The 14,724-nt window shown below is 44.3% G+C and overlaps 1 protein-coding gene across 4 annotated transcripts in view; it reads right to left on the bottom strand.

Moving 5' to 3' along the window:
* Positions 1 to 14,724, bottom strand: part of MEIS1 (Meis homeobox 1) — a 92,325-nt gene that overhangs the window by 39,854 nt on the left and 37,747 nt on the right. For all 4 annotated transcript variants that reach the window (XM_015278039.4, XM_015278041.4, NM_001139477.1 and 1 more), the window contains 1 exon segment: positions 6,487 to 6,632. In XM_015278039.4, coding sequence (XP_015133525.1) covers positions 6,487 to 6,632 — 146 coding nt within the window.

Genomic DNA, 14,724 nt, shown 5'->3' with positions numbered 1-14,724 from the left:
TTCAAACCTGAAGTTACACATGCAAAATATCACAGCTGCAAATTTGAAAAGAGGAAAAGAGGGTGGAGAAGAAAGCAAAGCATCTAGTGTTGACTTAAAAATTCTTAATACTGCAAACATTCTTGCTGGTAAACTCATTTCTGAGAAGATTTATGCAAACAAAAGGAGTTCCAGTACAACCAGAGCAAGTATAATTTAACATCTGAATTAATGTTTATCATGTTTCAGCTTTTCAGTATTCCCTCGCTTCTACTCAGATGCGAAATTCTCCTGGTGTGTAAATACTAATGCGTTTCAGCAGCTTCCGAATAATTCATATTCTTTAATGTGCTGGTGGCTTCCACATCGGTACAACAGTGCCTCCAAGGTGGGAACTGGAAAAAAGATGAGATGGCCCTTTGGGAATCCACTCTGTCTCTCTCTAAAACTTAGCCCAGACTGCTAGCTACTCTGACATCAACCAAAACACTTCCTCAGATCACTGCTCCTCCCAAGGCCCACGAGGAACCTAGGATGAGATGCTTCTACTCTGTAGCTGAAAACGACACGGCGACTGTCTTCATCAGAAATGAGAACGAACCATAGATCTTGAATACTAGATGTAACAACCACACCAAACTCTTGTATAGGAGAAGAGCCTAAGTGAAGAAACCAGCTTCCTTGAACCGATTGACTAAAGGATCCTAGATTTTTCTTTTCTGATCTAAAACCCAAGGTATGTAGCACAGCTTAGAGCTGGCAATTTAACCATCTATAGGGCAGCATGAGATCTCAACACATAGGATGAGTGCCTTCCAAGAAATCATGCAACTGGAGCAACAATAGAACAATAGCATTGCCAAGAGTAGCACCTTTCCAAAAAGGAAAACAAAAACAAACAAACCAAGCAAAAAAACCAACCAACCAAACAAAAAAACCCAAATATCCAACAGTTTTCTTCCTAAGTTTTTCCTTTAAAATAGCAAAAAATCACCCATGCTATAGAAAGGGGATGGTCCATGGAGGCTGGACAGCAGGTCAAAGCAACTCATTTGAGAAAGCTATATAAAGACAAAAAAAAGAATGCTTAGGGTTTTGGCAGCCCATATGCTCGATCCAACTCGAGGGTTAAGAAGTTAATTCAAACTGAGTTATCCAAACCTTGTTTGTCCTCCTTTCTGGAGCTCTCAATTCAATTCTGACAGAGCCTCGGAATACTTATCCTCCCTCACAATATCATTTCCCATTTTCTCCTGTTAAGGACAACTGCCACACAGATCCATGGCAGAAGGGACTGTCAGAAGACCAGACTCCTTCACTACGAGGCGCTCCCATCAACCTGCAGGGTGGGTTTGCTCTGGGGACAGCCCCAAGAGCCTGGCTTTCCCAGGAATTCAGGACAGCTGGCACTCGCAGATGGGGAAGAATGATTTTTACAGTTTTGCCCACAGTCAAATCAAGTGAAAGAGGAGACTTGCATATTTGGGATAAAGGGGAAAAAAAAGAAAGCAAAAAAAAAAAAAAAAAATCCAACAATCCATTCTAAGTCCAACACATTGAAATCTGAGCCCTGTTACGCAGATGAGCTGCAGGAGCTCTCTGGCATTTTTCAGACCAAGAGCCAGTTGGTGCAGGATGGAGGATCCCTCTAAGTAGTACTGTGGGGAAAGTTTTTTGGGGGGTGTTTTATTTTAATGTCTCCAAACCCTCGAGTGAGGAGAACAAAGAAAACCTTTGCTGTTTTTGCCAATTATTTCCCTTTTTTTTATGCTTCCAGCAGCCTTGTACTGTGCCCATCTGCCCTCTTGCTATACCCCTCCCCAAACACAGAGGAGCATCCAGCCAAAGGAGTAGGGGTTGGGAGCCAAATTCATGCCCCACTCCTCCCAAAGCAAGACTGTAGAACCCTGGAGGTTCCAATAAATTATTTTCTACAAATACCAGCTTTGCTAGATAGATGGCATATTGCTCATTAAAAGCTATCTTGCTTATTAAAATGGTATTGGCTGTTAAATAGAAATGCAAAAACCTAGACACATAATGGAAAAAAGAGCAGACTTTTTTTCTTTTTCCCTTAAAGTCAACATATTTCAGCTACGTCTTTTATTTTCTGCTCTGTCTCCCATTTCAGTAAGATTTAACCTCTTAAGGAAATGGTTTTAAAAGCAGTTAAAAATAATGATTAAATTATGGGATTTACATGAAGGAAATCCTTGGCCCATTCATTTTTTAAATCATGGTAATTTGTTTTTTAAAAGGTGTTTGAAGTCCTTGAATCTACCTCTTGGCACCATTAAAGAAAAAGAAAAAGAAGCTTATAATCCCCTAATGTACTTAAATAAAGCCTTCAATAGTTTAAATTGTTATTAAACATCTTTGGGGATTATAATTTTATGTTTTTTTTTTCTTTTGCCTGATTAGATGATGAATGTGAAGATCATCAAATACTCATCATATAACAAACTAATTACATTGTATAATCCCCAAAATGAGGCTTGAATTCCAACAATTTAAATTAACCTGGATTTAAAGCGTGCAGAGAATTCACGATGAGTGGACAAAACACTGAAAAAACGTCCCCCAAACTCCCTTTAATTTTAAACAGAAAGGTGCAATTGCTGAGACAAAACCATAGCACAGGTTGAAGCAGAAACTTATCCTGTTGCCACAATTACATTTCCATAGATCTAGTTGGAGGGAATTACTTTTCTTCCTTCCCTTCCTTCAAGCTTTCCCCTTACTTCTCAATCCCTGCTGAGGGCTACATGTTGCAGTGAAGAAATCTGCTTGAAAGATGGTGGCAAGATAAATGTAAAGTGATCCAAAAAATAATAAAAAAGGGGGTCTGTAACATGGTGCAGCACACCCTGATGTGGCCCGAAGGACAACCCTTTGGAGCCCAGCTCCAGCCCAAGACTGTTCCGCCCCAGGCCCTCTGATGGCATTTGCTGCTCATCCAATCCCACCCCATAAAGCCCACCTCATTTGGAGCTCAGCATCTACAGTTTGGGGACATCCTCACCTCTTCATCAAACTATCAGCAGCCTTTTTTGCTCTTTTTTTTTTTTTTTTTTTAATGCTTATTTTAAAATAGCTTTTTACTCCAAATTCATAGCATTCCCCTAAAACCCGATTTCACAAACATCAAAATATATATGCCGGTGTAACAATCTACCAACATCAATCTCAACAAGTTCCACCGCTATGCTTTGCCTAACTAATGGCCAACCTACGCAGCTATTCCAACACTTGGCCTAACTAATGGCCAACCTACGCAGCTAATCCAATGCTTCGCCTAACTAATGGCCAACCTAGGCAGCTATTCCAATGCTTCGCCTAACTAATGGCCAACCTAGGCAGCTATTCCAACACAGACCTTAATAAAATGTCGGTTGGAAGAGCAATGATGAAAAAATAAAAACCACAAAATCCTAAGTGTAAGCCTGGCCACCACTCCTTGTATTGTTTTAGCTGATTTTTGTTGTTGTTATTCTCTGGGGAACAGAAAGGAAGGCAATTTGGCTGAATTTATCCCCTGAAGTGCTTCAGAGCATACTGCCTGTATCCACAGAGGACAGCGCTTGACTACCCTTTGGGCATACGTCAACTCAGCTGTGCACATCAGTCAAAATAATGGGGGGCTGCAGCATGACACTGAGTGGGAGCTATTGCCCAAACAGCTCAACAAGAGGAGAGGCGATGGCCTCGCGTTTGATGTTTTCTTCAATAAAGAAAAAAGATTTTCCTCCTAAGTGGAAAATGAGAACTAAGGGACAAACCTTAGGAAATGAAGTCAGTACACAGAGGAAGACTTAATAGTCTTTCAGATGGAATAACTGCATAGGAGGAATTAAACCAACTTATACACTTTTAAAAGATTGTATTAGATCTCCATTTATTTTAAATCTTTCCAACCATTAATCATTAGTATGACAGACACAGCAATTACTGTCTATTTTGTTTAATTCCATGCCGCTGATGTGTATTAATATTATAATTGTGAGAAAAATCTTTTGCCTTTGAAAAGGAGTGCTCCTAAATAGCAGCCCAATTAGGAATTAGCAGAGGCCAAGGGGAGGCTGTATCTCACCTTTAACTGCTGCCCGTTTTCCCCCTGCCGTTTTGCAGATGGGAAAGCGAAGGCAGGTTAAGCACAGGGGGCAAAAGGGAGAGATCCCTTGCCATTGACACTCACAAGCAGGTGAGCAGCAGGGCTCTGCCTGCTTCCCCCAGAAGAACCTCTGGAGCCCTCCCTGATGCTGATGCCTAATGTGGTACCTCAATGGCCCATGGAGCACCCAACGACCTGCAGGAGCTTGCACACTGGCCTTCAAATGCAGGAACGACAGCACCCCAGGCAGTTTGTTCAAGGTGCTGCATTGCTCTAGCACTAACTGCAGAGCTGGCTCTTCTCATGTTATCAACAGGCTTGCTTGGAGGACATCTTCCTCCACACACAACACTCACAGGTCTTCCAAGTGCACATGCTCTCTAGGGGGGTTCCCACTCCAGCAAGGGCATTTCAGGCTGCAACACGGGCTTGGAAGAGCCTATAAGAGTGTCCAGCCCTGATTTCTTTTGGGGAAACTGTCCATAATCTCACCTACAGTAGTTTTGTCCCAAGATCCTAGACAGTGAAGGTGGGGAATGCAAACTGATTTTGCTTTACTGAGCTAACTAGGCAAGCCTGGAACTGCTTCATTGCTGCCAGGAGAAAGAAAAGCTGCCCTGCAGTAAATTTGTCTGCCCCACCTATCTGGGCTTCATCTGCACAGGGGATGGTGAATTTTTAGAAGTAAGCTTTAGCTTAGTGCTGTAAGGCAGCATACATAGCAGCTTCACTGTGCCGGTCCCGGGGGTTCCTTCTGCACATGAGCTCTCCAGGAGAAGAGACCACCTCAGCAGTATGTGCCCAGGCAAGTTCCACAGGCACCCTCCTCTTTGCTTTTGCACACCATTACTTCACAGCAAAAGAGTGAAAAGCCTCTTGCACCCTGCACCCAACCTGTCTGGACTGCAGAGCTTGCAGGGCATCTTCTCCAACCCACACCTGAACGACCTGCAGCAGGCCAGAACGGGCACTGCTGGCATCCCTGGGCCATCTGGGAGGGAGATGCCCCTGTAACTCAGATCTGTCTGCTGAAAGGCAATGGCCTGTCAGCTCATCAGAGTCGAGAAGTCACTGTGACTGCAACAAACCAAAAGGGACCTTAGCCTTCGGGAGCAACGCAGTAAATGAGATGGGACCGGGGAGCTGGCAAAGCTGTGGCATGGCTGGCGTGGAGACTGGAATTAAACTGGGGACATTCAAAGCCCTCCCCAGTCTCAGAAGAGGAGTGCTCAGGCACGAAGCTTCATTCATAGCAACCTGGGACAGCACGGGGCAGGATTCCCCGCCTGATCCCCGTGCTGACAAGAGTCATGCAGGTATCTGGTTTCTTGGCGCAGTGGGGGACGAAGGGACAAACTGCAGGAGCACAGCCTCAGCTTTAGGAGCGTGCCCTTGGCCGGGCTCCACAGGGCTGGACAAGCTGGCAGCTGCTAGTGTCACCCTGTCCCTACCTAGGGGCCAAGATGAGAGGCCAACACTGCTTGTCACCACTGCCTGCAGGGCACAGGCTTCCCTTGCCCGGGCCTTACCCCGCAAGCACAGAAAACAGGCTGGAAATCTTGGGCCGAAGGCTTAAATCCCCACAGTGGATGACAACACAGCAACAGATCACCAGGATTTGATGAAAAAGAAGAATGGCATTAGAAACACTTTGCTAAATACTAACGTTAGAAGGTGTGGGATATCACATAAACTCTTTAAAGGAGCTCCAGCATCCAGCTTAACCCCGCACACCTGTCCAGAGCTTTTCATTTCTAATCCCAGAAATAAACACAGGTAGCTGTGGCAACAGAAATAGCTGCTCATCCCCAAACCCCCCCCACCTCCACCCTCCCCCCCCCCCCGATGATGTTAAATGATGTTAAATGCAGTGGTAACTTACACTCTGGGAATGAGAACATCTCACAGAAAAAAAATTATACTTTTCTATTAAACCAGATACATTCAGACCTTTCATCGTGAAGCTTCTGACAAACATGTGAATAAGGTCTTTGTTTTCCCGTGCTTTGTTTTTAGAGCTCCCCAGTTATTTGCCGCTGCTCTCTGCTCCAAAGCAGTGATTCCCATGTCAGCTACCAGGAGCTGCAGTGGGCAGGACAGGGTTCCCAGGTTGGCAGGATAAGCTCAGCCACATTTTGTGGTGACATCCTGTTAACAACTGCGACTCCAACCGAAAATCCAGAAACAACACACACAAAAAAAACCACCCCAACACCATAAAAAGATAGGCTCCATGACAGTCCCCTGACAGCTAGCAAATGAGGCAACAGCTCTGCTCAGAAAAGTTCCCTGAGCTGCCTGTCAGTAACATAATACGTATTTTTGCTTTCCATGACTACTACAACTATGACATTTTCCATGTTTTATTTTGCATATGTGATCTAGAGTTCACTTACTGTTAGATGCTGGAACAGCCATGCCCTCATGATATTTGTGGCTACTTTGGGAAAGATGCCACGCTTTTTATGTCGCTTTTTGTCCTTATCTGGATCATCATCATCACCTGTGCTGGGGGAAGCTACACTGTTGTCCAAGCCGTCACCTGTAAATATAGTGAATCAAATTTTGACTTATGCTACCTTTATATACTTCAGCCGAAGCCTGGCTTTGGGTATAAACTGCATGAATATTTAAATGAGGTATAAATTCTTTAACATTGTAATTCACCAGGGGTTGAAGGGTTGGGGGGGAAGAGACACGGGGAGAGGGAGGGTCTCAGGACTGTGTCAGCCCAAGTCTGGGTTATCCTGAAGGACAGCATGGCCATTTCCGCCACTGAATTCATCAACGTAACCCAAACAAAAAGTGCTTTATTTATTTATTTATTTATTTTCCAATGCATCCCATTTGAAAAAGGGGAAAAGGTGGCTTTTCTTCGCATCGCGTCACCTCCCAAAACTAATCCCCATCAGCTACTTTCGCTGAAATGGCAATTAGGAAAGCACTGACGCTGTCCCATCCCCACGCCACGTGTGAAGCTGGGTGCCACATCTCACCCTGGGAAGCAAAAAATTGGGTGAATGCATCTCTCTTGCATAGCAAAATCTCTCCCCAAATTCACAACCAGAAGATTGGCAAACCGCTGACATTAAGTCTTTTCTACGTGTCCAACTTACCCTGCCTTTTTGATGGGACACGGGTAGCTAACTGGCCTCCCCTCTGCCCAGCCTATAGAAATTCACACTGGGATAAGTAGGTACCAATTTGACATACACTGTAGGAATTAACACCCGGCTTTGTGCCGATGCACCGCGTCAGTGCAAGGTGTCTGCTCCCGTTAAACAACAACTGATCCAGAATGAATTTCCTCAATGCAGAGAAGGTCTTAGACACATCTCATCACATTAGCAACATGTCTCCAGGAGCACGTAACTGTGCAGCAGCCAGCTTTAGTCTGGGCTGATGGGCTGGCAGTCAGAGCAAAACAAAAGTTGCAGCGCTCAGCCTGTTTGCAAGTTTGCATGCAATTTTTGTTTCAAACCCTGAACGTAGTTCAGAAGTCCATGCAGAAATCCATTTTTTTCACTCTCTGCATGTGGACTAAACTATACAGCCTGGCTTCCAAAGACATCACATTCGTAGCAGCGTGGAGCTGTGATGTTATTAAGCAAGTGGTTTTTACACCCGTGGGCGAGAATGATCAAGGAAGTCATCTGAATGGGGCTAACTCAAAACTAACTCTGTTACCAATCAAAAAAAAGCCTATCATCAACACAAAAAGAATGCAGGCTGTCAAAATTACGATTTGTTAAATAGCTTTCAGCGGTTCAAAAAAGTAATTATTAGCATTATATTTTTAGTACCTTCCTGACTGTGACAAATTTCCAACTGTCCTTATGACTTGGGCTGTGTCTTTAATGAGATGGTAACCTTAAGTAGCTATAGACACAAACAAGATTTTTATGAAGAAATCAGATATCCGATAAATTTTTTGAAAGCTCGGTATGTAGAAAAGGGCTTTTATACAGAGAAGCAGTTCACCATATAAAATAATAATTCATAAAAGAAACATGAGCAAAGGAAACAACTCAACAGCATTTAAAATTCCACGGGCTAATCCACTTCTGTCTGAGAGAGGCAAACAAGGAAAAGAAAAGTATTACGCATTCATTGATTAAAAATGAAAAGCTTCTAACCTAATGACACTGCCTTTCACCACCTCCCTACAATTGTCGTCCCCCCCCCCTTATTTTTTTAAAACACACTCTCTCCTCATTTCAAACCCCCTTCAGATTAATTTAGCAGGCATTGCCTCGTGCCTGATGGGAGGAGGACTCATTGATAATTTATGGAAATATCTACTATAATCCAAGGGAGATGACTTTTTTCCAGCTTTGTGCATCAATAGATAATCAAGGCCTTAAAGCAGCCTGAGCTTCCCATTACCTCGGGCAAGAGAATTCCTGAAAGCATGCCTCCGGGGCACCTGAATTATATCCTCCATTAGGGGAGGAAAAGCTTTCTGCATTCCACCTATAACACTCCCCAGAACCTTTCCTGTTTATTTCTGCTGTATGAAAGCAGAAGCATTAGGAACAGGATTTTTTAAGTGAAGACTTATGTAGATACAATGGAGAAACCTTTCAAGCGCGAGCCAGATCACCTCCTTCAATCCCTGGCAGTGACCTATCCCAAATAAAAGGTTTCTGTTACATCATTAGCTCAAGCCAAAAACAGCCTCGGCTTAATGCACAGTTTGTTCTTCCTACTGTTTTTAGGCAAATACTGCTACTTTACTCCCATCTGGGAGGGAAATTACACTGCTGGGTTGTAATCTAAGACAAGATTTTCATTGGAAGCAAATGCTTTCAATCCAGTGTAAATACTGGTGCATGTTCAGAAAAGCCTAAAACAATAAACCCTGGCCCCGTCCGACCCAAGCCAGGGAAAGTGAAAGGGAGGGAGAGGATAACAAAGCGCCCGGCTATCCGAAAAGCAAATTCTTCGCTAGACTTTTATAAATTGTTTAACCTCTTCCACTTTTTTTCAAATTGAAAATTGATCCCGTAAAGACCAAACCGTGGAGAGAAGTCTGAAAGGGTCAATGGTGGATTTTAGCATTTCCATCTCCTTTTGCAACTCGAGACGCTCACCTCCGCGAGGTCTCCGGAGACACGGTCTCCCCCTCCCTCACCCCCCTCCCCTCTTTTTAAAGCTCGCTGAACAAACTTGAGGAGCTCTGACCAGCCACACGGTAGCAGCTACGGACCACATTTGTAAAATGTCAGCAGGGAATTCGTTCCTGAAGTTGACTTCTCCTGCCGCCAAATGAAGGCAAACTGAAAAGGTGGAAATAATCATAGAAATGATGCTAGTCCATAAACAAGCTTACAGCCTCATTAGTATAGCGGGAGGCTCCGCTGGGTGATTTATGCTTGTTTTGCTGATGCCATGAGGAAATGCCATAGGGCAACTTTAGCCAGCTGCTAATGGTTTCTGACAGCTTCTTAGCAACTAGTGCAAGCAACGCCGTAGCGTTTGCTAGTGACAGAAACCGAAAATGTCATATTATCTGCCCATGTGTCACGAAGTCCGTGTGGCAATTAACTAGTAGGCCAGTGACTGAGGGGCCAGAGGCTCTTCAAAATGGCCCGTGGCTATTGGGGGCAGAGCAGGCTCACTGCTCGCGTTTGCACTGCACATATGCACGCCGTAACGCAGCGAGCCAGGCCTGGCCATCGCCATCAGGGCACGGATGGGCTCGATCCTCCCAGCTCCTTTGTCTGCGAGGTGCTCCCCGTCACCCCTTCCTTAGGCACTGTCAGCAAGATCGCAGTAATCGGCCTCGATACGATGGCTGGAAACAGCATGTTAATAGACAGCACCCCATCGCCCAGCTCTGCACACCCAGCTGAGGTGCTGGCTGTGTTTCTGCTCTCTCACAAAGGAGCCTGAAAGGATTTTGGACTGCTGAGGCAGACTCGTTCCCTGTCGGCTTGCTGGGAGCGCAGCCGCGCAGCATGGCAGCCGGACATCATAGAACAAGCTGAGGAGGGCTTTGGCTCTGCACACCCAAAACCACGCGCTATACGTCAAACTGTCAGACCTTTCAGCGTGGCCATTCGTCCTTTCAAATAATATTTAAGAATTGCTTTTACTAAACTTTATAGGCCACGCTCCAGTGAAAGAGGCCAACCGACAAAGAGAGGAATTTGTCCTCCAGTTCGTCCATGGACGATTTGGTGCGGGACCCGGGCCCATCCCCATGGAGCGCGGCAGGTGACCTGTGGCAGCTCCTGGCCCGCCAGGCAGCTCAGATTTCAAACACGCTGTCTATTTAAGCACACCCAGGCATTTAGGCTGCACTATCTTGTTCCTTTCAAGACGGGATAAAGCGGCATTTATCACATTCAGGCCACTGAATGGGCCAGGCTGGCCATGCCAGCAGGGCCTCCTCCCCGCGCAGCCACCTCCTGCGACTTCCCCTCCTGCTCTCCAAAATCTGGAGGCAGAACTAGAGGGCAGCTAAGTTAGAGCCTCTACCCGAGCCATTCCTGCTCTCTTTGTCACAGGTGATCTACTGGAAACCTTTGTTGGCAAAATAGGTACTTCTGGAAAGCAACACTTGTGCTTATACACTGCCGCTGCTGCAGAAATTAGGCAGTGACTGGAAAACTTCTCCCTGGGCTTCATACTGAAACACAGTTCAATGGCATGTCCTGCAGTGGTGGGAGGACAGGGAGGATGGCATAGCCAGGTCGCAATCCTGCCTCATGAAGGCTGGAAGGTCAGGTGTCCTCAAAACCCAGCCTTCAAGCACTTGCAGGTGAATTGCAGGTGAACTGGCCTATGCGATAGGGTGGTCTCTTAGATACCAGGGAAACCACTCACTTGAACCAAGCCAAAAATGTTCCCCAGGCTTCAAGGGCTTGGGTCTGTCAGGAACAGACAGTCGTGTCCAAATGAAGTGGCCATGCAGCGCAATATGGTGCTCACATGGCATTGCCCATAGCCTGGCCTGGCCCTTGTCCATCCTGCGCCTCAGCACACATTTGACCAGGAACTAATGCCTTCCCCCGTGGCTCTTCAGACTGTAAACATCCTTCCTTTGTCTCTCAGTGGTGAAAAGCAGAACGCTGCTTTCCCACAACAAGCATTTTCACCAGATGTAGCAGGTAAGTTTCTCACTGCGAGCAGCCCTGTCCTGTGATCAACCTGTGTCTGCAGTACAAATAGACCGAAGAAACACATGCCATTCTTGCAAAGCCTGCTCCCCACACCTCTGTGGTGAGCACTGAAAATGCAAGATCCATGTCCTCGGAAAGACTTGGCTTGAAGGTTTGCACACACTTTCATATTCAATAAGCTAATACAATCTAAATATCCATTCTAAAAGAATTACTTCTACTAAGTTTTATAGACCATACTCTAGTGGAAGTCTGACCAAAACTACCAACTTCTGCACTAGACTTGGATGTTTCACAGCACTGAAACATTGCAACACATTGCCTCAAAGTTCATGAGCTTTTCAGTAGAGTGATTTAAAAAAAAAAAAAACTACTAAAACTTTCTTTAAAAAGCATTTCGATATTTGGCTAGCAGGAGAAATCCTACATTGCTTAAGCCAAAGATTGAACCATTCACTGGCCAACCACAGCCCTGTTCCTTTCTCATTTAACCCCCTCAAAAATCCAAATTGTTTTAGTAACCTACTCAGTTGCTGGAAAGTAGGATTCATTAAGAACTTTGATGAGCAATATAATGTACTAAAGAATTGTAAGTGGCAAAATGACTTTCTGTAACCTTTCTTCAATGCTGTATGCTAACTTGGATTGACTATTATAATCTCTGCACCTTTACCTATGCTATCCCTTTACAGATACACATCTCCAGTTTGCTGTGTACCCACACATCCACCACACCAACTCTCCATCAAGCAAGAACAGCTCTATGTGTGAAGTGCAATTTTCCTACAAGGTACAAACTACCAACTCTCAGAAAGCAGACCCAGTGATGCAATACAGTTTTTTAGGTAAAGCAAGAGCGGAAGGAACAAGCCACAACCTGCTGCTCATGGACTTAGAACAAGAACTGCCAGTTCATACCACCACCAAATGGAGTTGGGCAATCAAAGAAGAACATAGAGGTTTTGGGAGTTGTTGTTTTTCTGGTTTTTGGGGGTGGTGAGTGTGCAATCAGCTTGGCACACTCAGCAAGCTGTGGAGCAGTCCCAAAAAGGGTTTACAACAATGATGGAGGTCCGCTTGTGAATCTGAAATGTGGGGCTGACAAGGGACAGGTTCATTTTTTCTTATTCCTTTAGGAAAAAAAGCCTTCTCAAATTTACTTAATAAAAAGTTAATGAGGAACAACAAGGTTGAAAATGAGCGCTAGCAAGGAATACCGTTGTGCTTCAGTTTGCATGCATCTCTTAAGGAGATGCACTCCATGTTTCATGCAAGGATTCAGCCCATGACATGAGCAGTAGGAGGTTGTCAGTCACAGGTAGTATCCATATTTACAAGATACGAAAGGAAATAGTTGCAAAAATATCCTACACAAATATTCATAGATGGAGTAACCTGGACCAGAATAAATTACACTCTGGCATTTGACAAATTTTCAAAGTTTTTTCATTGAATCATTGTACTTTGTTCTCTAGAGACAGGAGCACCTTCTTCTAGTAATTCAATCCTCCTTTTTGACTTGAATCCCCTTCAGGCAAACAACGAGCAAATTAGCTGTCTACACAAAGGGTAATAAGAACATTGATGAATTGGGGGGGTAAAAAAAAAAACCCACAGATTTTACTCATGTTCATTTGTTCAGCAGCTTTCTACAGCTGAAACTAAGGAAATCTCTTCTTCTGCACAATGCAGCACTTCTTAGCAAGGTTCACAAAACTCCACTATTATGAGCAAGATATTTCTGGAGCCGTAGATCTATGCTCCATATGAAATATTAAAGAGAAAGCAGTTCATTGTATGGGAGGCAAACAACTTTCTGCTGCCAGCTACAGAAGTTTACTTTGAGCAATTGGAAGCAAATACCCTACAGAAGAAGAAAAGTGTCTGGTTAAGCAGAAAAAACATCCTGCTCCAACAGAGAAAAAGCTTAAACAGTTTGTTGGGGTTTTCTGTTTGTTTGTTTTTACCTAAAAGCTAGCATGGAGTCCCAGCCATGCCTCGGGAAAAGCTGCTTTTCAGCCATTCTCTACTTTGTTCAAATAAAGGTCTTTTTTGAAACACACTCCATTCAACCTCAGCTGGAGAGCTGGGCTTCCCAGTCAAGGGTCCCACCAGCTGTGCTCTCCATGAAAAGTCACCACGTACAGCTTCCATGCAGGTAAATTCTCAGCTGGTTTCACTCGGGCTCCCTCAATTACAATGCAGGAACACAAGAAGCAGCAGAAGGAGCACAGGGCTGCTCTGCCACGGTGGAAATATGCCCAACTAATACCCCAAATGGCCACAAGGTCAACTTCTGCAAATCTCTACAGCCCCTTAACAACTGGCTCAATCTTGGTGTTCCTCCAGCTCATATGGCACTCATAGAACTGAGCACAAGCAGCTATAAGAAGCTCAAAACCAAAGATAAGACACATACTAGGTATAAATTAAGGGACGCTTTATCTTTGGAAACAGTTTATTATAGCTGAGCATTTAAATAGGCTTCCTTCCCTAAACAGAGTTAAATTGCCCTGGGCCCTGCCTGCATGCCTGCTCCAGAGATGATGCTGTAGATTTCATGTTTTACAACAGGAAATATGTGCCAAACCCTTGACACTATCCCAACCATTGAAAATTAGATTTTTCTCTTGGAAAAAAAACATTTCATTGTTGGCTGAAATGAACCAAAATGCTTATGTTTGTTGAGCTAATCTAAAGCATTTTCTTTTAGGCCAATTCCAGACAAGCCAAGGCCAGCCCAAGCTGCAGTGTGCCCTGCAGGAACTGTAGCTCAGGTGCTGTTTGCCCCAAATTCTCTTTTGTAGGACTGGATCCCATATGTCACAGGACATATGGATCATATCATCATATGATCATAACCGACAGGAGAAAAGTAGCTTAGATATGGCGTGGGCAACTTGAGATTTGTGATCTATCGTGGGCAACTTGAGATTTCTGATCTATCAAGTCCACGTGAGACATTTCCAATTGGAAGTTCCCACGCGTTCTGTTTCAAGTGAAAAAGTTCTTGTTTGCATGCAATGCATTTTCTTCTGCTTCTGTTACCCACAATTTAAAAGAGTAGTAGAACCAATACATTCTATTTCCTCTGCCTCGGATCCATCAGGAATATCTGACAATAAAGACTAAGCATGATTAAAAGAAACCTGCCATTAAGCTTCCCTTTGCATGCCATGGCAGCAGCATATGCTCCACTTCCCGAAATACAGTGGTCACTTTGTAGCCATCAAGGACAGAAATAAGAGAAATAAGAACAAACACCCCTGCTATTTTCCCTTTTGTCTTTTGACAGTAACAACATCTCAGCTACCATTGCTGGTGCTTCCAAAAAGCACCCATCAGCTCACACAACATCATAAAGATCTAGTTGCTCAAGCAAATTCCACCCACTGAAACATCTTAATTGGGCAATTAGTGAGAAGACACCTAGCTCTGAACTTAAGCCACAAATTACTCCTTTATATCTAAAGCAACAGGAAGATAATTTTGATTTGTTTTGCAAAG

Source organism: Gallus gallus, chromosome 3 (genome assembly GCF_016699485.2).
Source record: "Gallus gallus isolate bGalGal1 chromosome 3, bGalGal1.mat.broiler.GRCg7b, whole genome shotgun sequence".
In the NCBI taxonomy this organism is placed as follows: Eukaryota; Metazoa; Chordata; class Aves; order Galliformes; family Phasianidae; genus Gallus; species Gallus gallus.
The sequence above is the reverse complement of the archived record's forward strand: the minus strand, read 5'-3'. Positions and strand labels throughout refer to the sequence as shown.